The following is a 22,499-nucleotide window of genomic DNA, read 5'->3' as shown; positions in this document are numbered from 1 at the left end:
GTCTGTATTCTAGTGAGAAAGAGAAAGAAAAGGGGTGGAATTGAGTGGGTGCAGAGTTGGGGAAGAGAAAACCGTAATCAGAAATACTATATTGGGGGGGGGGGGGCAAATCTATTTTCAATTTTAAAAAAGTACCAAAGTGGAAAAGTAACAATAAAATTATTATGAGTTACAAATAATGAGTTTATCATATACAGATGAGTTCACATAAGTGTAAAATATAAAGGAATTAATTATTACAAATTAGATATAAAATTACATTACTAGTTATAAAATGTTATATAACTCTTACTTGCAATAAATAAAAGATAGAAACAACATGAAAACTATTAAATCAAACTATTTGAGATTGCCAATATTAAGACAACTGTTTTACTTGAAAAAAATGTCATTTTAACACAATTCAAAATATTGACATATAAGGTAGATTTTAAAACCACATCCAGAAACTACAAGGATGGATACCTTTTGAAAAAATTAAAGTAGGCTAGCGCTAGTAAAGACAGTTCTAATGCATACAAGGACTGATTAACCTGTGAAGCTACAATTACAGCAATATGGTACTGAGAAGTATCAAAGGGACTCTATCTTCTGTGTCTAGAAAGAGTAGCTTCAGGACGACAGCTAAAAACAAGGAACACTGGGGAACCAGTCCAGATGGAAGGTTATCAGAAGGTCATAAGCCTGACAGAATGTAAAATTCATACCTAATGATTAGTCTTTGAAAGTCTCAAGTATACACTGTAACTGGAAAGATTTTGTACTTAAAGAAAAAAAAAGCAAATTTAGTAAAAGCATGTCAGTACTTCTAGGAAGATGATAGAGAAAAGGGAACTATCAGATTATACAACATGAATCAGCTGTGAACAGCATTTATATAGCCATAACCATACAAGGACTAAATACCTAAACTATTCAAAGCATGTAAAGGAATCTAATAATCTACACTATGTAGAACAGTAGTTAACACTAATGCTAAAGAATGCTTCCAATACCAAATTCACACCTCATTCTTCATACAGGAATACAGTGCTGGCCATTCATTTAGGGCAGTACGGTTCAAGTTAACAGTGAAAAATACAGGTTTTATTCTTTAACATTACTACTTAAATTTTTTTTAAACTACAAAATTCTATGAAGTAATACAAGACTTATGAGAAATGAGTAAATAACACAGAAGTCATTCTGGTTAAACACTGGTGATGAAATAGTTCCAAACTGTCATTTGGCTTCCAGAGTCTTTGCTTAATAGGCACAAACTTTTTTTTCTTTCAAATGCTTGGTTTTAAAATTTTAAAATACATACACATATAGATATGTATGTATATATGTATATGGGGTTCTTTAAAAACTGTTTTGCTTCTGCTTGGTCTCTTAGTCTCTTCATAGGTAACAGCACAATGTGTCCCTTCTTTCAATCTAGCTGAGAAAACTCTGTTCTATTGCTTGCTGATAATCAAACCTCTCAATTTAGAAGTTCAGATAATTACTAGCCATCACTCAAGAACTGGTCTTGGATTTTTAGTCACTAAACTCCATATATCAAATCTATTCAATGATTGATGACTAAAGATTGATTTATAATTTCAGTGATCCATCATGAAGAAGCACTGAGCAAGGTATGCAATGTCTTATATCTTAATCTACCATTACTAATTTTGCCAATAAATTTTTTCTTGAAGCTACTGGAAATAATCAGACACTAATCACAGTTAAAATGGCATATTTTAAGAAATTGTGCAAGATGTATTTATCCTATAAAATTCAAAATACAGTAATTTCAGTTCAAAATACAAATAAAGTTCCCAAATAAATTAGTGCCAGAGTAACAGTATAGTCTGGACAAAACAGAAATCTACACATAGAACAACAAAAAGTTAAGCCTCAAAAGTAGGTTCAAGACTAAGTCTTCAAATTTTCATCCTTAGGCAAACATTTAAAAGAATTTCATTAAGGGACTGATAAATATAAGTATGGGGCTGGAGAGATGGCTCAGTGGTTAAGAGTACGTACTACTCTTGATGAGTACCAGAGTTCCCAAAACTCAAGTTGCATACCTACAATAGTCTCTAAATCCAGGGAATCCCATGTCTTCTTCTGGCCTCCATATACAACTGCATTCACACTGTACATACCCACACAGAGACAATGCACATATATACAAAATTTAATAAATCCTTTTTAAAAATTAAAGTAAAAAGTGTAAGGCTACTGTAGCCATTAACTTTTTTATTATAAATATTCTAAGAATTCTTTTTCCTTCAGATTACCAAACAAATATGTAAGAATGCATGTCTGCAACTTCCCAAACATCATCTTTTTCAATTCCCAAAAGTCTATCAACACTTCCCTCTTAAAAAACAAGGTGTTTTTGTTTTCAAACTTTTCAACCTTATCAGACACTAACTTATGCTGACAAAGTGATCTTAAAGGTCTTTCCTCCTTTGTTTCCAGTTTCCTCCTTTCTATCCTTTAACTGTCTCCAGTAACAGAGACTGGCCTTGAATTGCTTATCCTCCCTCCTGCCAAGTGCTGGGGTTTCAGGGAGGCAGCAGCATACCAGGTCTTCAAGGCGCTTTCTTTGGTCATTTTTTGACTCTTATTATCTAAGAAGCTCAGTTTTCTGTTTCAAAAGTCAAACATTCCGCTTTAAAAAATAATTTCCTCTATGAAGACAACTCCAGTCTTCTATCTCTCAGGCTTGCATTTTTAAGTCTTACACAATTCTGGCAGACTCCTACAAAGAGTGCAGAGGAGCCTTGGTAGATCTGCTGATGGCGAGATGAGTAACAGAGAGGAGTGCTCAACAAGAGCAGGCTAGACACAAACTACGACAGTTCTTTTGAATACTAGCTTAACACTGTGACTTTTACTCTACAGTCGCACTACGGGTCAACTTCACAACCACATAACCAGATCATTTACTTCCATAAAATGTGTGCTTAATGCACTTACTTTCTTCATTCTTGCTGTGGCAAACTTAATTACTATGCTTCAAAGTACCTGTTCTCATTAAGTCTCTCTTCTGAAAGACATCTAGCACAACAATGTCAAAACAACAACAACAACAAAAAAAAAACCTTCTCAAGATAAATTCCCTTGTTGGATATTTATCATCTAGCTCTTTGGCTTTACTTATAAAATTTATCATAATCTCACAAATATATCTGCCATTTTTCCTTAGGCTTAACTGCATTACCACTTCTATCCATTCATTATCAATTTACCCATACTCTTTTCCCCTTGACAATTAAATACCACCTGCTCACTGCAGGCAGTGAGACACATACATACAGATTTAGCCATCATTCATATTAGCTTCATCAGAGCTCTTATTTCAGCTCATGAAGCACCTGTTCACAAAGGAGAGTTTATAACTGGCACATACATTCAAGCCTTCCTAGCAACTCCAGTCCTATTTTTTACATTTAATAACTACTATGAAACTCAGCTTTTTGAACGAGTCATTAGCATTCTAATCATATTTCTAGAATGTTGGCTGTATAAAAATAGCTGAGTTTATTTAATCCAGTAACATTAAATTGAATATAAAAACAAAAATACCCATAAGGTAGGAATCCTAGGAAAATGTACTTTTCTCCCCCCTTTTTTTCCTTTCTTTTTCTTAATACAGGGTTTCTCTGTGTAACAGCTCTGGCTGTTTTGGAACTTGCTCTACCCAGGCTAGCCTCAAACTCACAGAGATCCTCCTGCCTCTGCGTTCTGAGTGCTGGGATTAAAGGCATGCGCCATCACCACCCAGCTGGAAAGTGTGCTTTTCAAAAGAGTTTCAGATTGTTAACTCCTGCTCTTAAATCCTCTCTTGGGTCATCCAGGCACCTTTTCAATAAGAAATCTGTCTGCAAAAAAGGAGATAAAGAAACTAGTCCAAGTTTCTACTGGCACAGAGGCAGAAAATGACAGTTAAGAGAACACAGGCTCACAACTCATAGCTACCTGGATTCTGGATACACCCCAAATTAGCTGTGAGAAAACTTGGCCAAGTTGCTTAATGTCCATGTGCCTTCCTTCTCCATCTTTAAATGAAAATGTCCATACTAAAAGGCTGTATATTTCACAAGAGTTGCAATGATCATAAAATGAATACCAGACACTTTCCACTACTCTAATACAGGTATCTACCTGTATTATGACAAGCAACTTGTACACAAGGCTCAAGTCCTACACTTACTATTTCCCTCTCTGTACCAACAAAGAATTAATTTAAATAAATTTGTGAAAAAATGTGGAATAGTCTAAATCCTAATATATAGCCTTAGCCAGGTAGTGGTGGCGCACACCTTTAATCCCAGTACTCGGGAGGCAGAAGTAGGATGATATCTGTGAGTTCGAGGCCAGTCTGTTCTACAAGAGCTAATTCCAGGGCAACTAGTGCTGTTGCAGAGAGAAACCCTGTCTCAAAAAAACAACAAAACTAATCTATAGCCTTTCCTATTTTCCTATTTTATTTAATAAGCTACCAAAGTACCCAGATGGAATGAATCAGAACATACATAATAGTACTTAGTACAAGATATAAAATCAGTTTAAGTACCTAAGAACCCTGTCATCATTATAAAACATTGATAAATAAAGCTAGGTATCACTTTTACTTTTATGTAAAATTCAAACATCACTTTAGCTAGTAATTCATCACAAAAATAAAGTTATGGGGTTGGGGTGCAGAACAAGGTAGAGTACTTGCCTAGCACTTGGGAAACCCCAAGGCTTTATACCCAACACACAAAAAAAGACAGGTCCTTCAAAAGCAAACAAAACAACAACAAAAAAGCACTCTATTTATGAAACACGTATAACCCAAGGGATTGTATTTTTATACTGAAAATACTCAAAAGCAATTTCCCATTCCCTTGTGACATGTAGAACTATGTGAAAACCCTTCATAATATGGTCTTGAAAAGGTAATGAAGGTAAAAACTGTGTTTTCTGCTCTAAATGTTAGGTAGCTGGCACTAAAGAACGACTTAAAATGTGTAAATCACTGTTTCAAGCAGGGTGTTTTATTTATTTCCATATATAAATAAGCTACAAAATAAGTGTGTCTATATTGTATTTATATGTATAATATTCATAACTGAAGACTTGAGAGGGGAAAAAAGCAATTTAGTACTTTTCTAAGCATCTCCCTTTTCATTAGAAGTGCAAGAACATTAACTATATGTATTGGGTTCACTTCTCTGCTCAGCTTGAGACATGAAAGAATAATTTACTAGTCACAAACAAAAAAAAATATAAAATGATAATGCTCAAAGATAAAGTGTTAATATCTTTGATTCTTTTTTTATTATCTGCCAAGCTTATTTCTACTTATATTCTAAAACATCTTCAAATGTCTAACCTTAAAGGGCAACATGAGCCACATCTCCAGCTCCTAAAAATAATTCAAAGAACATTAGAAAGAGTCATTTGCCTTTTTGTATCTGGACACAGATGCTACAGATTTTCATAAAGATGTACCACCTTTCACAGATCTATTCCCACTAAAGCAACCTAGTTCATCCAGCTCCTATGAAGGATCTGGCACTGTTTACAATGAACCACATGCTATTCTCTGACTATATATGAACAAACCCCAATCTTTTCCCAATCTTTCATAAAAATTTCCAGGTAAAGACAGAACAGAAATTTTCAATGTTTATACAAATAAAAAAAAAACTAACACATAGCTCATGTTTCTTGTTTTTCTGTCCATATATTATCAAAAGTAAGACATTGAAAAAAATTATGAGAGGAAAAAATTAAGAATACAGAAATAGAATCATAACCCAAGGGGGAAATGAAAAAAAAAAAAACCTCTTCCATCCATGAAAACTAGACTGACATATGTCTAAGTACAAGAAAGGTCGTCATCTTAATTTACACAGCTCCCAATGCTCTCCTACTGCATCTCCATTAATGACCTACCACCTCCAAAGTCTGTCAGCCAATCAATTTTATATTTGCTAGTAATCTAATTAAAATATCAATATGGCCTGCCTCTTTTGTTCTCATTTAACCTACTTCACTTGCTCGCTGTCTGGTTAAAATCAGAGTTCACCTACACTGTAATCAAATCTCTTCAAAAACCTAATTCTAACATTCCTTTTAGACTTTACTAAACACTACTAAACACTCTAGATAACCTCACAAAAATGTTCCCTTTGCTTGTAATACAAGTTTCCCTCTTTGAATTATTCACCTTGGAAAATATAAACAGGCAAGAACTGAGGTTCATAGAAATAACTGACCCAAAGGCATAATTTATGATAGAATAACGGGAAGGATACCCTAAAATACAAATTCTTCACTTGATGCTTCTAATGTCCTCTCTATGTAGCTTTATATTTTTGTCAAATATATCAGAGTTGGTTAAATGTCAAGCTCTTCTCATTGGTCTAAATATTAGCTCTTCCAAGATCATCTTTTGAGGCCCAGACAGGAGAGATCTGTTACTATTTAAAAACAAGCCTTTACTAAGATTGATGTATGGATTTATTCATCTTAAGGGCTAGCTGGACACACATCAAAAACTGTAGTACCTATAGTCAGAAATCCAAAGGAAGAATGGAAGTTCAAAAGCAGTGGGGTTTACCTTCAGCATACCATGATTCACTGTGGTTTACACATATGTCCAGCTAATAAAATTGAAGGATTATCTTATCTTGTTTTAACTAAATAAACCCTTACAACATTTTTTTCAAAAAACAGTCAACAAACATAGTATTACAATCATAAGCCATTAAGAAAATAGCAAGGCTAAGAAGACTAACCAATATAAACCATTACTCATCTACATTTGATATAAAATGGTCAATCATACAGCTCTATTGAAAATTACTTTAATGGAAACAGTAATATTAAAATAATTTTTAACTTTCTTAATTACCTACTTATGTAATTATACTAATATGCTATGTCATATTAGCACATGTATATAACTTACAAAAAATCAGACACATTTTAAAGGCACATGCAGTTTTACTAATTAGAACATCTATTCAAAGGCATGGATCACATGTTCCACTTCAGTGAGATGATCAACTTCCCATGCCAATGACTGTCAGTTCTGCATCTCCAGCATCTCAACATTGTTCTTTATACTGTAAGAGACTTTGAAGACCTCAGCAAATTAAGAGTTCTGAGACATGAAGAGTCTCCTAGATTTGACCAAGAGTATACCCAATATAGTAAGTCCTTAGAGGAGAAAGAGGAGGCAAGAAGATGAGTCATAAGCAGATGTTGAAGGCTGAAGAAAGAGGATAAAGTGATGTGAGACAGGAGAAAGAATACAAGCAACCCTAGAAGGTAAAGTAAAGAAATAATCAAAGTAAGGATGAACCAGCTATTCCTCCTTAACGACTTTGGCCTAGCGAGACTGATTTTGGACTCCTGCACACACACCCTAGAACTATAAAATAACTACGTGTAAGCCACTGAATTCCTGGTAATTTGTTACTGCAGCAGTAGGAACTAACAAGGGGGCTTCTTAGCCACTATAGCTTCAGTACTGAAAACAAGATGGACTGCTCACTCTTAAGAGTCACAATGTTTACTACACAGTAACATAAGAAAACACCTTTGAATGCTTTTGTAATAAAGTACATAAATACAATGTCCTTACTGTTTATTATAAAGAGTCGTCTATGTGTGCTCATTTACTTCTACTAACTTGGAAACGAATGGATCAAATTTATCATACTGAGATTCCAATGACTAAAGTTCAAAGAAGTTATATAATATGTTGGAGTGGATGTATCTAGTAAGTGATGGTACCATATCTGTCTAATAACACAGGCCTTATTTAACCTATAGTCAAAAGAGGTTCAAATCTAAGCTCCAGAATGTAGTAGCTGCTTAACCTTAACCATGTTACTCAGTTACAAGCTTAACTCACTCAGCCTCTCTACTTACTCATGTGTAAAATACAAAATGAAGTTAATAATACCTACCTGAGTGGGCTGTGCTGACAAAGATGCTGAAATGTACACATGCCACATGACTGGCAAGGCTGACAAATACTGGCTACCACCGCTGTTCTATAGCTATGCTACAATCACACCTAGAATACATTGTCCTACTTATCCAAAAATTATGATCAACAGTGTGCAAAAGAAAAAATGCAACCATTAAGCCGGGCAGTGGTGGCGCACGCCTTTAATCCCAGCACTCGGGAGGCAGAGGCAGGCGGATCTCTGAGTTCAAGGCCAGCCTGGTCTACAAGAGCTAGTTCCAGGACAGGCTCTAGAAACTACAGGGAAACCCTGTCTCGAAAAAACAAACAAACAAAAAATGCAACCATCATGAATGAGATGGATAGGCTGGGTTTGTTTTTCTGTTAAGGTAAATCTATAATACTCTAAGCAGGAAAGACAAAAGCAGAAAGGTTTATCATAATCTACCAAACGATGACAGTGTAAGATCAAACTAAAATGAATAATACTAGAAGATAAGGAGGTAAACTTCAGAAACTGATTATAATATGAACATACAACACTCCATCTACAAAACAGAAGTGGGTAACACAACATGGAGACAACTTCTGGACGAGAGGAGAAAAAATGGCCACAAGGAGAAGCTCATCAACTCTAAGAAATTGATGTCTAACCCCACACCCGCTTCAGATACTTGTTTCTGTTAAGGAGTATTTAAAGGACTCAGAATGACAAACAGGAGACCAAACATTTTGTTCTCCAAAATATAGACCCTTCCAGTCAGATTTTCTCAGACAGGAGATTTCTTTTCACACTTATTAATATATTATTCTATATTAGCAACAACTCTAACAACTTCAGAGTCCCTGGATTCCATTACACACCCATAAAAACGGAATTATTGTTAGTGCTTTGAAAAAGCTAAATAAGAAAGTCTATCTAGATTTTAATGTAAGGAACAAAATCACTTCAACAGAAAGGCCATCCTTTTGGTCACCAAACGTCACGACGCTGAAGGAATTCTTCCAGGAATTCCTTCAGAAAGAATGGCTTTCCCAAGTACACCTTTAGCAATCCTTTGGCTCACAAGCTATTTCTGCTCCTCAGAAACCAGAGATATGCTTAAAACAAACTTAAAGTTTCAGAGACAAAGAACGGAACAGGTAGCAGATTGTTTAGTTTACTCTCCCAGTACCAAAGGCCATGACCGAAAACTACGGTAGACACTCCGTGATACCTTCTCCATCAAGGTAGCCAGAAAAGTGCTTCATAAGACCTGTGCTTCAAGAACAGCAGCCCCAAAGGGACCATTGGTCAAGACTGCGCAAGAACTGACCAGAAGAACAACTGTTTATACGGTACTCTTACCCTCAAGCCGACTCACGTTTTCAAAATCACAGGTCCGGAACGCATCACACCTGACTCGCCCATGCCCTGACCTCATAAGGAAAGCAAATGACTGCCAGTAAAACCGAGTTACTCGCTCGCCAGCTTTCTGAACACTACCCAAACTGCCCCATCTGCAGCGCGGGAGCACCTGAGTACAAAGGCACCAAGTGATCCATCCCCCTCTGTTCCCTTCTCCCTCCCCCCCCCCCCCCCCCGTCAGACTCTGCAAATTCCAAAACACAACTCGATTATCTCAAGAGGAGGAGCCCGGTGGCCGCTGTGTCCCCTGCTTGGGGAGCAGGAGCACCCGCAACCCCCAAAAGCCAAGATGACTTGGGGGTGTGACCCAACCTGCTCCCTTTCCCCTATGGTGCCCACGGAAAGTCCCGCGAGGTCGCCCCTACTCACCAGACTAGCGAGCAGAGAGAAAGGCAGGAGACCAGGGCCAAGGCCCGCCGGTACTTCTTCATCTTCTCCTCCTTCTTCCCCCTGCCAGGAGGCGGCACATCCTCCCCGCAGCAGTCACTGCCGAGGCCAAGATGGAGGAGCCGAAGCAGGAGCGCGAGGCTGGGACCGAGAGTCCGAAGGGCTGTGGCGCTAGGGGAGCTGCTCCGCAGCGGCTTGCCTCCGGGCCGGCCTCCCCGAAAGGCCCACGGCAGCGCGGACAGGGACGCTTCACAGGGACGCTCCGGGGACTGCCGCCGCCGCCGCTGGGTCCGCCCGCTCGCCCGAGCCCGCCTCCTCCGGCCGTCGCCGCCACTGCCTCCCCATCCCCGCCCCGCCCGCTCGAGCCCTCGCTCCGTGCTGCCAGCGACCAACGGCCGCCGCGTACTCGCCTCTCAACAGCCAATGGCCGCCCGGGCCCCGACACCTCGCACGCCGCTGAGCTGGAAGGAGACGCGTCACCCACGTCCCTCTCCGCTCACTTCACCAGGCTCAGCGCGGGCCACGCCCCCGCCGCTGACAAAGCTCCGGAGCGACTCAACCGCCGCCCTGCCTACGCGGGTCCCGCCCACTTGCTGGCGTTCGAACAGGAAGTCCTGTGACCCTCGGCCTTCCGCCTTTGAATGGGCCGCCCCTCTTGCTGCGCGCGCCGCCTCCGCGCACGGCCACCTGGGGGTTGTAGTCCTCCTAAACGAACCTGCTTTTCTTGCTCCTTAGAACCGGCTGGTTGATTCTAGAATTTTTGAGTTATCACTTCTCAGTTCCAGGCTGACTAGTTTCGTCATTGTTACGTCCTGTTTTTTTTCTTTGAGCACAGTCATGGAATGGCCTAGAATTACTGGGGACGGTCAGAAGAAAGCCATACTAACGTAATTTAAAAATCGGTTTACCCAAGGCAGTGGGGCTGCCTTATTGAGGTAAATGCTGATTGGAAGATAGAAAGAGGCGTGTCGAGGCTTCCTCTCATAGGATTGGCTGGGGCTGAGAGGTTTTTTTGTTTTGTTTTGTTTTGGCTTTTTTTTTTTTTTTCTTGCACCTAAGTGAGAATTCCTCCCTGCCCGCCAGATTCCTGAGATATAGGATTCGTTTTTGTTGTCTTTATTTTGGGCTTTGGGTTCGCTGCAACCAGACAGGCACTGCAGACGCTCTGCATCCTAGGGTACCTCAAAAGCAGGGAAAGCCACCTTCTCCACACAGTTGCTATGGACTGAGCAAAAAGAAAATTCAGTGTTTGATGTCCACAGCGTGGAGCCCCCAAATGTGTACGGAGCTGAGATCCTTGGATCATAATTTAGGGAACGCTGGCGTGCAACTTCAGAATGCTTTATGGCTACTGCCAGACAGATTTTCGAGGAGCTTTCTGATTCTGAAACTCAGCTGTTGGAAGAGACATTTGGCCTCGTCTGTGCTGGCACACTTCTTACTAATACTTACTAATAATTACTCTGACACTAATAGAAACTAGTCGTTACTGATAGATATTTCTTTTATTAGATACAAAATATAAAAGTGCAACTCAATTTTGTTGTTCTTATTGCCTTTTCCTACTGCAAGACAAAACTACTTTCCGAAGAAAGCTGTTCTACAAAGTGGAGGAAGGGGACACAGAGTTACTGTCAATTATCTGTGTCTCAGGACATAATATAGTTGTTTCTGTTATTGGAGGTAGGGTGGACGGCTTTAAAGTGACGATACTTATTCATGCCTTCATAGGAAAAACGCAAAGAAATGCCTAATGAATACTGATTTTTGAGACATGGTGTTTACCTTAAGAATCTAAGTTGAATAAGTTGTTATATTCCAGAGGAAAAATAACCCACTGAGTAATTCTTGGAAATAATACAACCATATGTTAGGAAATCTATGAAAGATGCTAATATTGTCCTCAGAAGAGTTCTCCTTAAATTACCTTTATCTGACAATTAAATAGTTAACAGTCTGAATCATCTGTTGATGCCATTTCTAGTTATATGACAATAAAAACCTTTTGTCTATTCCCCACAGCAGACCAGCATTTACCTCAAATACAAAACCAAATTATTAGTTTGCAAGTGTTTTTTTTACATATTGGTTTGAGACATGGTGTTACCATGTAGTGCAAACTAGCCTTGAACTCCACTTTCTCCTTTCCTTAGCCTCCTGAGTATTGAGATCTTGAGCACGTACCACCACTTGTTACTTGTTTTCTTAATAAATGAACTATGGAAGTCTGTATAGGGAACTGATATACCTCTGCTATTGTTATAAGGAGGATGCTTGTTTGTTTCCCTACTGCTCAGTCCCGAAATAATCACACAGACACTGTATTATTTAAATCACTGCTTGGCCCATTAGCTCTAGCTTCTTATTGGCTAATTCTTACATCTTAATTTAATCCATTTCTATTAATCTGTGTATAGTCATGAGGTTGTGGCTTACTGGGTAAAGTTCCCAGCGTCTGTCTGTGGCTGGGCTCTATGGCTTCTCTCTGACTCTGCCTCCTTTCTCCCAGCATTCAGTTTAGTTTTCCCCACCTACCTAAGTTCTGCCCTATCAACAGGTCATTATTAACCAATGGTATTCACAGAGGGGAATCCCACATCACCTCCCCTTTTCTCTTTAAATAAAAAGGAAGGTTTTAACTTTAAAATAGTAAAATTACATATACCAAATAGTTATTAGGCAAGAATTACAGTTACAATATTTATATCTACTTTATTTTTCATTATAACTAAGGAAAACTATAACTATAAATTCTTCAATTCCATCAAAGACTCCAAAAGGATTTTATATATCACCTAAGTAAACAGGAAATGCATTGTAAGCAACTTCCAAAACTCTAAAATTGACAGAGACATCTCGCTGCCTGGACAGTCACCCAAAGTTCTTCTGTACCATTAGGGCATCCATCTTCAGCCTACAGGCCCATAATATCCAGCAAACTTTTCTGCAAAGCAGGAAATTTCAAAGACAGTTCTGCCTATATTGGCAGTTTGTCAGTTACTTTCTTCTGTATCCTGCAGAATCTCTGGCAGACTCTTTGATGAAGCAGGATCCCCAAAGGATCATCTCACCTTTAGGCAAATTCAACAGTCATCTCTCTGCAATTCCTGAATGTCCAGGCAAGAGCAGTTTCTTGCCCAAAGAGCTAACCAACTCCATAAGGAGCCTCTTCGATGTCCATCTTCATCTTGAAGTTATTGAGGCTGCCAGGAGCAGATGTGTCTCACTGTCATGAAAAGTCCTAAGTACTTAAAACATTTAAATGCCATATTCTGTAGTCTTTGAAAGGTTTGAAGAATGCCTACCCATCTGAAATATATCTAGGTACATCTAAAAAAATCTAACTAACATGATTACAAGCTTGACTATTATAGATGACTCTCTATTAAGATACATTTCTCAATTATATATTACATTTTAAAATGAGCTGCACAATCACAATACCTTAATCAAGAGCAGAAATATATATATACACAGTATAGCAAAATTGACCTTAAATTTGTATCAATAAACCAAGATCCGTACCCATGCAAATCTCTATAGCATATCCCCCTTTAAATGTAAACAAACATTTATAAACAATCATTTAGGGAATTTGGGCATAGTTCTCTCCAAACTGCTTCCTGATTTTTGTTGGGTGAAGTATTTGTTGGAGGGTGTTCACAGCAACCTTTTGGGGGTCTTGGTGCATCAAACCACAATAGTCTGGAAGTATTCCATAGGTTCTCATCCTCTGTGAAAACAAAGGCAGACCCTCTTTTTCAAAGCAACAAATTCTTAGACCCAAAATCTGAAGTCAAGATACCTTTAGAGTATATATTCTGTTTTAGTTTAACAGTCTGTACAATGAAATGTCTCTCTGTACTTAGCTCCTTCACAGTCAAAAATTTCAAAGAAAACACAATAATATACATAATTCAGACTCTGCACGTATTTCATCTTTACCTGGCTTGTTTTTACTCTATTACTTTTTTATATTTATTCTATTATCTTTACTCCTTTAATCTATAACTTTCTGTACTCTGTCTCTTTAAAGACTTTACTTTTTGTAAACCATTTACTTCTTTTTATAACTGTCTATCTTCTTTTTCATCTCTTTCCTAAGCTTATATACATTTATCCAACACTGTGACCCATTTAGAGGTCTTTTATGTTGAATCTGTCTTTACTGAGAATCTGTAAATCTTTTCTGACCACAAGTGCTTCTTAAAATGCTAAGTGCTTCTTAAGAATCTAAGTTGTGGTATTGCTAGGGTATATTCAGCACTGCCTGCTTGTTCCGCACAGTCCAACATGGTGGAAGTCCATTAACCACTTCCGTAAGCCATGCACATTGCCCCAGTTCCAAGTATGCAGCAGGTCTATGTTGAGCCATTAAGCAGTTTGTAGCACTGCTTACAAACTCCATTTTAGTTCTCGGCCTCCTGAAAGAGCCAGTTCACACTGACAGCATGGCCCAGGAAGTCTTTGTTTCAAAATTCAGGCTTTTTTTTTTCTGCTACCACTGAATCAGGAAAACTTCTCTTAAAGGAGCCACAGTGTGCTGCCAGCAAGCAAAAGTCCATTTAGAAAAAAAATTCAGATAAACTTTGTTTTTTTAGTGTCTACAATTCCTTGCAAGCCCTCTCAGGTTTTAAGTGGATTTTAGGTGGCCACACGGGTGCCAATTTGTTGTAAGGATGCTCCCCACATGGCTCAAGGTCATGTTCACTCTGGCCTCTTCCAGAAGTCCCCGCCTCTGGCTCTGTTCTCCCTTTTATCTACAATAAACCTTCTCCTCCACTATACCTAGAAGCAGTCATGTCCTTCCTTTTTAATTTTTTCATTCAGTTCCTCTCATCCAGCTGCATTTCCATACCTACTAACCGTTCTTTCTGTATTCCTCCTACCTCTCAGCTCCTGGGATCTGTAAACACAATTCTTTTTGCTCAGTCCACAGCAGTTGCTGTGGAGAAGGTGGCTTTCCCTGCTTTTGAGGTACCCTAGGATGCAGAGCGTCTGCAGTGCCTGTCTGGTTGCAGTGAGAATGCATGTTATTTGTATGTCTATGCCTGATTTACTTGCATGACATTCTCCAATTCCATCTGTGTTACAACTAATGACAATATTTCATTTAATGGCTGAATTCCATTGTCTAAATTTACTCTTTTCTTTATTTATGAATGAATGCCTAGGTTAATTTCATATTTGACTATTGTGTCTACTGTTGCAATAATAATGAAAATATACCCATCTTTTTGACACACTGATTTCAATTCCTCTTGACATACCTACACAGTGGGATTGCTGAATTATTTGGCAGTTCTTTTTTGTTTAGTTTTTTTGTTTTTGAGAAAGCATTGTACTGTTTTATGTATTTTCGTTAGGATTTCTATTGCTATAATAAATTACCATTCCAACATCAATTTGGTGAGGAAAGGGTTTATTTGGTTTACAGTCAATCCACTACAAAAGGAAATCAGAGCAGGAACATCAGTACAGGAACCTGACCAGAGGCAGGAATTAAATCAAATACTGTGGAAGAACACTGCTTATTGGTATTCTACAACTTTCTCAGTCTGATTTCTGTTTTAAAAGTACTTATTATTTTGTATGTGTGAGTGCTTTCCCTGTGGGTATATCTGTGTACCAACTTGTGTGCCTGGTGCCTATAGAGGTGTTGAGTAGTTATCTGGGAGTTGGGAATTGAACCCAGGTTCTTTGCAAGAGTAACAGATGCTTTTAACCACTGAACCAATGCTCCAGTCCATCAGCCTGCTTTCTTATACAACTTAGAACTACCTCCCAGAGTAGACATCCCCTACAGTAAACTGGGAATTCCTGATTTCCCACATCAATAGTTAATTAAGAAAATGCCCTGTAGACTTGCCTACACACAATCTAAAAGGCGGTATTTTCTCAACTGAGCTTACTCTTTACAGTTAACTCTAGCTTGTGCCAAGCTGACAATAAAACAAAACAGGAACAACGAATAGAAAATGAGGACAATTAACTCCTTGTCAAGTTGACACACAAACACATCCCTTTTCAACTATAACTTTTCTTGTTTATTTAAGATCTCATTTTAAGGCCAACATCACAATATAAGACTTTCCAATTTCCCATAGTGCCATAGTCTGTCTCTCTTAACTGACTTACTAAGACAGCATGGAACGCTATACATTTAGATTTCCTTGAAGAGTTTATAAGAATTCACATTTTTCTCTGTCCCCTAGCTAGATGTTTTTGTCCTTTTTATAGTAGTCATCCTCACTAGAGTAAGTTTCTATAATATTATTTTCAATCTGCATTTCCCTAAGAAATAGTGAAAGTATTTTTTTCATGTAGTTATTGAATACCTTCTTTTCAGAAATGTCCATTAGGTCTTCATTTATTTTTTTAACTGGATTATTTGTTTTATTGTTTTGTTTTTTATTTTTATAAGAGAATCAGATATAACAAAATCTCTCAATTTGATAAAGTCTAGAACCCCTAACAACACACCTACACATGGTAACTGATGTTCCCTGTCAGTCCTTGATTATTCTGGAACTTACAAAGGGTGTGCTGTATGATGAACAAAAGATCAGCCATTCCTAAAAGGTTAACTACACAGAAACTATGTAGAGTTCAGGTCCCAGCCCTGATAAAGATCAGAATGTCTTCCCTGGTGGTAAGAAAGAACAGGCAGACCTCAGAAAGAAAGCCAGCACCTTCTGGCCAGCCACTTTGTTCTTTATCTTACATATCAATCATACCTAAGAAACTCAAGAAAAGAGCTGTTTTGTCCCATTTAAGGAGGTGTTTTTTGATCAGCAAGCTTTGACGTATTTTGATTGACTTGAAACTCTATCTGCTTCTTTTATTGCCAACAAAATGCTGAGAGGTCTGTGTCTAAGAAAGCTTTGTATAGTTGTTACCTAGCGTGATTTGATGCTTCCATGGTGAAAAGCCTATTAGGCCAGAAATTGCTTGGAAATAGGTGAAAACTGCCAGAGTGTAAAGAACAAACCATAGTAGAAAGGGTGAGTGTGGAAATCAGCACTTAAAACTTCATGTATGAATAAGTACAACTGAATCCACCTAATTTCCTTCCTTATGTACCTTTTTTATTTAGCTACTCTTTTTTAATTAAAAAAACTTAAATTACCTTGTCAATCTATTTTAGAATCATGTATAATTTGACTATTTGGGGAGGAAAATGTGGCATTTAGAAGGGAATAAAATAAGAAATTCTATTTCTAGGTTAGAAATTCTATTTCTATTTTAGTTCTGTAGAGTCTAGTTTATCTTTCAAATAACAAAAAACACTTGTACATTGAAAAAATTGAGTCTGCAATTGTGGTGCTAGTTCGTAAATCCTAAAATCCAGGCCACTGAGGCAGGAGGATTATGAGCATGCCATTAGCCTGAACAACACCCTGCCTCAAACTTATACTTTTGTTTTACTATGCCAAATTCAGACTTCACAAGTTTAGATCCCAAGTTTAACATATGAGTGCTTTTTAGATGGCTAGGTTTAATAAGCTCAAAGAGGAAGTAAACAGGGGAAATTTGGGTGAGAAAGAGGGAGAAAGCAACGTACAGCTTCCTGGTAAATACGGAGCACTGACGTAAAAATCAGGAGTTCCAGGTTATCTGTGTTAACTTTGTGCCTCTCTAACAGAATACTTTAGGCTTAACTATTTTTTTTAATTGAAGATATTTGGGTTTTGTTTTGTTTTGTTTTGTTTTGTTTGTGTTTTACAGATCTAGAGGCTGAGAAGTCCAAGAACAATTGATGGCTCTAGGGAGGACCCAAGGATGACTTTCTCTCTGTGTCATAGCTTGGCAAAGATGAAGGGAAGGAGAGAGGAAAAAGTGGAGAGAGGCAGGAGAGGGATTGGAGAGGTAACGGGGTGGAGAAGAGGGAGGGAGGGAGAGAGAGCCCTTTATCAGGAATCTGATTTTGCAGTAACGGCATGAAACCCTTCATGACGGTAGTCTTCCTGATAATCCTTCTTGTTATTTTTTGTTGATTTTTGTTTTTTTTTTTAAATCCTACACACAGACACTATTGCACTAGAGATTAAGTTTCCAACATACAAACTTTGGGGAGCACGTTCAAACTGTAGAAACAGGTTTTCAAGGAGTATTCCTTTGCTTTTGAAACACAGTACTAGGTTTAAGGCTCTGTGGAAATATCTGGCAACAACTTTGCAGAATAAGATAAGGAGGAAGTGGAAGAAAGTGGGAAGTGATACTAAGGTATGTACTGGAGGCTCTGTTGTGTCCCTCCTGCACAGCATGTAATTGCTTCCTAAAACTTTGCCTCCATCCTGCCTTGATTTCATTCACAAATCTCCCATTGGCCTAAATGGCCAATAATAAATAAATAAAAGCCTGCTTCAAGGCCTTCTATAATTCAGTGTATCTGATGGTTCAAGACCTATCTACCATTTTTTTCCTTTTAAAACTCAATTTTCTCACTAAAGCAAACTCTTTTCCATGCCATGAAATACTTGGCCCTTGTAAGACCATTTTATTTAATGTTCATTTGTTTGTGTTCTATCTTCACAAACAGTGCATAAAATTCTTATGAGATGGTGCATTTTATAACACAATAACTTTTTTAACAAGAGCACAAGGAATATTTTTGCTTAACTATTTGATTTATGTAATCACACTAAATATAACCTGCTCTATTACTGAAATTCTTAGAAATAGTAAGATGTTGCTAATTCCCAGAGGCCCTACCCAGCCAACTAGCTCTTCCTCTACTAATGACCACGAGGTTTTATTTGTATAATATCGTTTGATTTGGGTTTGGCTAGATTGTTCTGAGTTCCAGTTACCCTTGTACAACATGGAAAACTAAATTGTTTAGGAAATATTTATTGACCCTTCCTTATGTAAAAAATACTAATACAGAGACCCACTTATAGAGAAGGAGTCTTAGCATATTTCTGGACTGGACAGTGGTTTAGTGAAGTTGAATCACAGAAAGTTTATAAAGGCATAAAATGAATAGCATAACAGAAAAGCCAATCATGGAATGCAATAATCAAAAGGAATCCACAGTATACTAACTATTCTTTGAACTAATGCATAATTACAGCATCCAGCAGCAGCATATTTCAGGATACCTACAATATACTTAATGTGGTGTGAACATGTGTACTATTTCTATTGGTGACAATCTATATCCTGAGAATATTGCCGCAGCCTGTTACCTACATTCATATAATAAAACAAAAGTGTAAATTTTCGTCAGAAGTTAGTGAAAGTGAAAGTGGAATTGTGTTTTCACCCACGTTTTTAGACTGGTAAAGGATGCTTCCATGCCTCAAATTAAGAAACTTTACAACAGATTGGGTCACAATTCATTAGAGGGTCAAGAGGTTGATTTTGAGGAAGCCTAGCAGCACATTTTAGAAAGTAAATGGTGCCAGGCATGGTGGCTCATGCCACAACATGTGCTACCAACGATGAGACAGAAGGGCCACCCGAGAGTCTGAAGCTACCTAAGCTCCAAATGAATTCTGGATCCACTGTAATTAAAGAATGAAAAACAATTCAGAAGCATAAAACAATCATTTTTTTAAAAAAGATCAGAGTATGTCTCTGTAATGGAGATGATTTTTCTTGGCACTCCTATTTCACTTGTGTGTGTGTGTGTGTCCTGTTATATATATTCATGAAACTGGGTTGCAGTGTAAAATACATCTAAATATGGATTGCACCCAAAATAACGTGAAAGTATCTTCACTAGGAGAAATAAGATGCAAAAGACATGTTGAATAAAGGCCAAACGATATTAATAGCTAGTGCCACGAGGTTAAGGGAAAAATGAATTTACATTTTATTTGAGGGAAGAAGTAGATATATTTTGGGGATATACAAAAGATGGTCTACATAAAAAGATGGGATGTATAAAAGATAGTACAGGGCTGGAGACACAGTGAAGACAGTAAAGTACTTGACTTCAACCATGAGGGCTGAACCTGACTTCCAGAACCCACGTTTTCAAAAACAGAAATTAGTGGTGTGGCAAGGCTTGTCTTCCAGCACTGGGAGCAGATCCAGGCGTGTTGCTAGAGGCCACTAGCTAGCCAGCCTAGCCTACTCATTTGCAGGCCAGTGAGAAATTCTATGTAAAAGGGGCAGGGGGACAGTCCGACACCTAATGGAGATCTGATGTTTTTTAACCAGTTCATTCTCCAGGCAATGCCATAGTCAAATGTCACACTCTGACTCACAGAGATAGTCAGTGAGCATCTTTAGGTTCACTGGGTCTTTCCCTGAAAGCAAATCTAAGCAGTGAGGATTTGGTGTGGGAAGTCCTTCTGTATATGTGTTGCTTTTATTGGTTAATGAATAAAGCTGCTTTGGCCTGAGGAAGGGCAGAATAGAGTAAGGCAGGAATTCCAAACAGATAGAGGAGGAAAGAAGGATGAATCAGAGAGATGCCATGTAGCTGCCAAAGGAGACATAGACGCCTGAGAATCTTACTGGTAAACCACGAGCCTCATGGTGATACATAGATTAATAGAAATGGGTTAATTCAAGATGTAAGAGTTAGCTAGAAGTATGCATGAGCTAATTGGCTGAACAGTAATGTAATTAATATTGTTTCTATGTGATTATTTTAGGTCTGGGTAGCCAGAAACAAACAAGCAGTCTCAGCCTACAAGGACTACTGGAGACACCAAAGTATAAGCTCAGTTGCCTCCAAGACGTTCAGACAAGCTGGACAGCCAATAAGAGTCTCAGTCCAGTAGAACTTCATGGAAAGGACACTATCCAGCAGTTGAACTACCTGCAAACTGCACTTCTCTCCGAGTTTCCAGGATTCATGTCGGGGTGGGCTTTAGGTAATGAAGTTGTCGTTGAATAATTTCTGCTCTTTAAGCAACTCCAATAAAATTCATTGGTTCACCAAGTTGGACTTTGGTGATATCCTTACTTAAGTGTGTCATTGGTTCCTTTTCTGGGGTGAATAGACCTTTATTCACATCTTCCCATAAATAGTGGCACACAACATACACGTAAAAAGATTTTTTTCCCCCTGAGGAGGCAAACAGACCTAATCACCTTCTGAGGAACCATCTACAAATACTATCATCTTGAAGACTAGGATTTCAAAATATAAACAAGTAGTGGAAAACAAAGAAAATCAGACCATTGAAGCAGCCATCTAGAAAACAAACATAATCTGCAAAACAGCTCTGTGTGACAGGTGTGTCTGTGAAAAGCAGTTACATACTCAATATAAACACTGAATATTCATCAAAATTGTGATGTAATTACATCAAGAAGGTGAGGAATGGAGAAAAGCATAGATCTCATGAGACTTACTAGTCTACGGAAGAAAAAGCAAATCCTTGGCCTCCTGTCGTAGGAAGGCTGCTTGTTTGTTCCCCGCTGCCCAGACTCCAAAATAACCACACAGAAACTGTATTAATTAAATCACTGCTTAGCCCATTAGCTCTAGCTTCTTATCGGCTAACTATTACATTTTAATTTAACCCATTTCTACTAATCTGTGTATTGCTACGTGGCTGTGGCTTACCGAGTAAAGTTCTGTCTGGTGTCTGCCTCCTGCAGGGACTACATGGCTTCTCTTTGACTCTGCCTTCTTTCTCCCAGTATTCGGTTTAGTTTTCTCCACCTAGCTCTGCTCTATCATATCACAGACCCAAAACAGCTTCTTTCTTAACCAATGGTATTCACAGCATACAGAGGGGAATCCCACGTCTGCCTCCCTTGAAGTCAGTAGTGTCTACAATTTAAAATACAAAACCAAAGAATAATTAGCATGCTGTTTAAGACGGGGAGTAAATAACAGAATTATTGACTATAAAAGATGAAAGCAGTTGAATAGTGAGAAGTGGTAGGGGTTAGGAAACTTATTTTTCATAATCTTACTGGAATGATTTGATTCTTAGGTATACATACAGCTGAATTTAGGAAAATATTTTATGTCATCGTCATCAGGTACTTGCTATTTATGGAAAAATAAGTTCATATTTTAATCATGTTCTCCATCTTTGTATACCTTTGTATTGAGTATGTGAGTGAGACAAACCATACTATCTACTATGGCATATAGATTATATATATATATATATATATATATATATATATATATATATATATATGTATGTATGTTTGTATACACACGCATATTAACGTGTGGGTCAGGCAATGGTGCCACATGCCTTTAATCCTAGCACTCAGGAGGCAGAGGCAGGGGAATCTCTGAGGTTGAGGTCAGCCTAGTTTATAGAGCAAGTTCCAAGACAGTCAAGAGTAGAACAAGTGGAGATGTGAAGTAAAGGAACATTTCCCTACAGACTCTTGTATTTTAGGGTCTTAGAATTCTCATTGCCATATGTAGTTTCAGAACTTTAAAAATGTACTTTTGCTTCTTGCCTTAAGTTTCCTTCCTTGCCCATTATCTGCACGACCATCTTTGACAGTTTTTCTAACGGTTAAGTATTTAGCTGGTGATTGAGGAAAAGTCCCTCTGCTTTAGCAATTTAGTCATTATCACAGTTTGAGGCCTAAGTTGCGAACATCATTACATGGATCAGCCATTTCATCTAATCTTTTTCCTAGGAAGATAATGTGGTATTAAAGTGTGCCCATCTGTAAGCGTTAAAGCGTCAATGTGAAAGGGAGGATATTCAAGGTCAACTGGCATTGAGTTACTTTGCAATTTCTCTCTACTTTATAGCCGTCATTTACTTACACATAAGTGACTCAAACAACTTAGTCGAATTCATTGGGGAA

The 22,499-nt window shown here is 38.1% G+C and overlaps 1 protein-coding gene across 4 annotated transcripts in view; it reads right to left on the bottom strand.

Moving 5' to 3' along the window:
* Suco (SUN domain containing ossification factor) overlaps nucleotides 1–10,064 on the bottom strand; it is a 65,183-nt gene extending 55,119 nt beyond the window's left edge. For all 4 annotated transcript variants that reach the window (XM_038349046.2, XM_038349049.2, XM_038349048.2 and 1 more), the window contains exon 1: nucleotides 9,729–10,064. In XM_038349046.2, the coding sequence (XP_038204974.1) occupies nucleotides 9,729–9,790 (62 nt within the window). In that variant the 5' untranslated portion in view covers nucleotides 9,791–10,064. The remainder of the gene's footprint in view (nucleotides 1–9,728) is intronic.
* Nucleotides 10,065–22,499: the final 12,435 nt, after the last annotated feature.

Source organism: Arvicola amphibius, chromosome 12, assembly GCF_903992535.2.
Source record: "Arvicola amphibius chromosome 12, mArvAmp1.2, whole genome shotgun sequence".
NCBI lineage: Eukaryota > Metazoa > Chordata > Mammalia > Rodentia > Cricetidae > Arvicola > Arvicola amphibius.
This window is presented reverse-complemented; position numbering and strand designations above follow the sequence as displayed.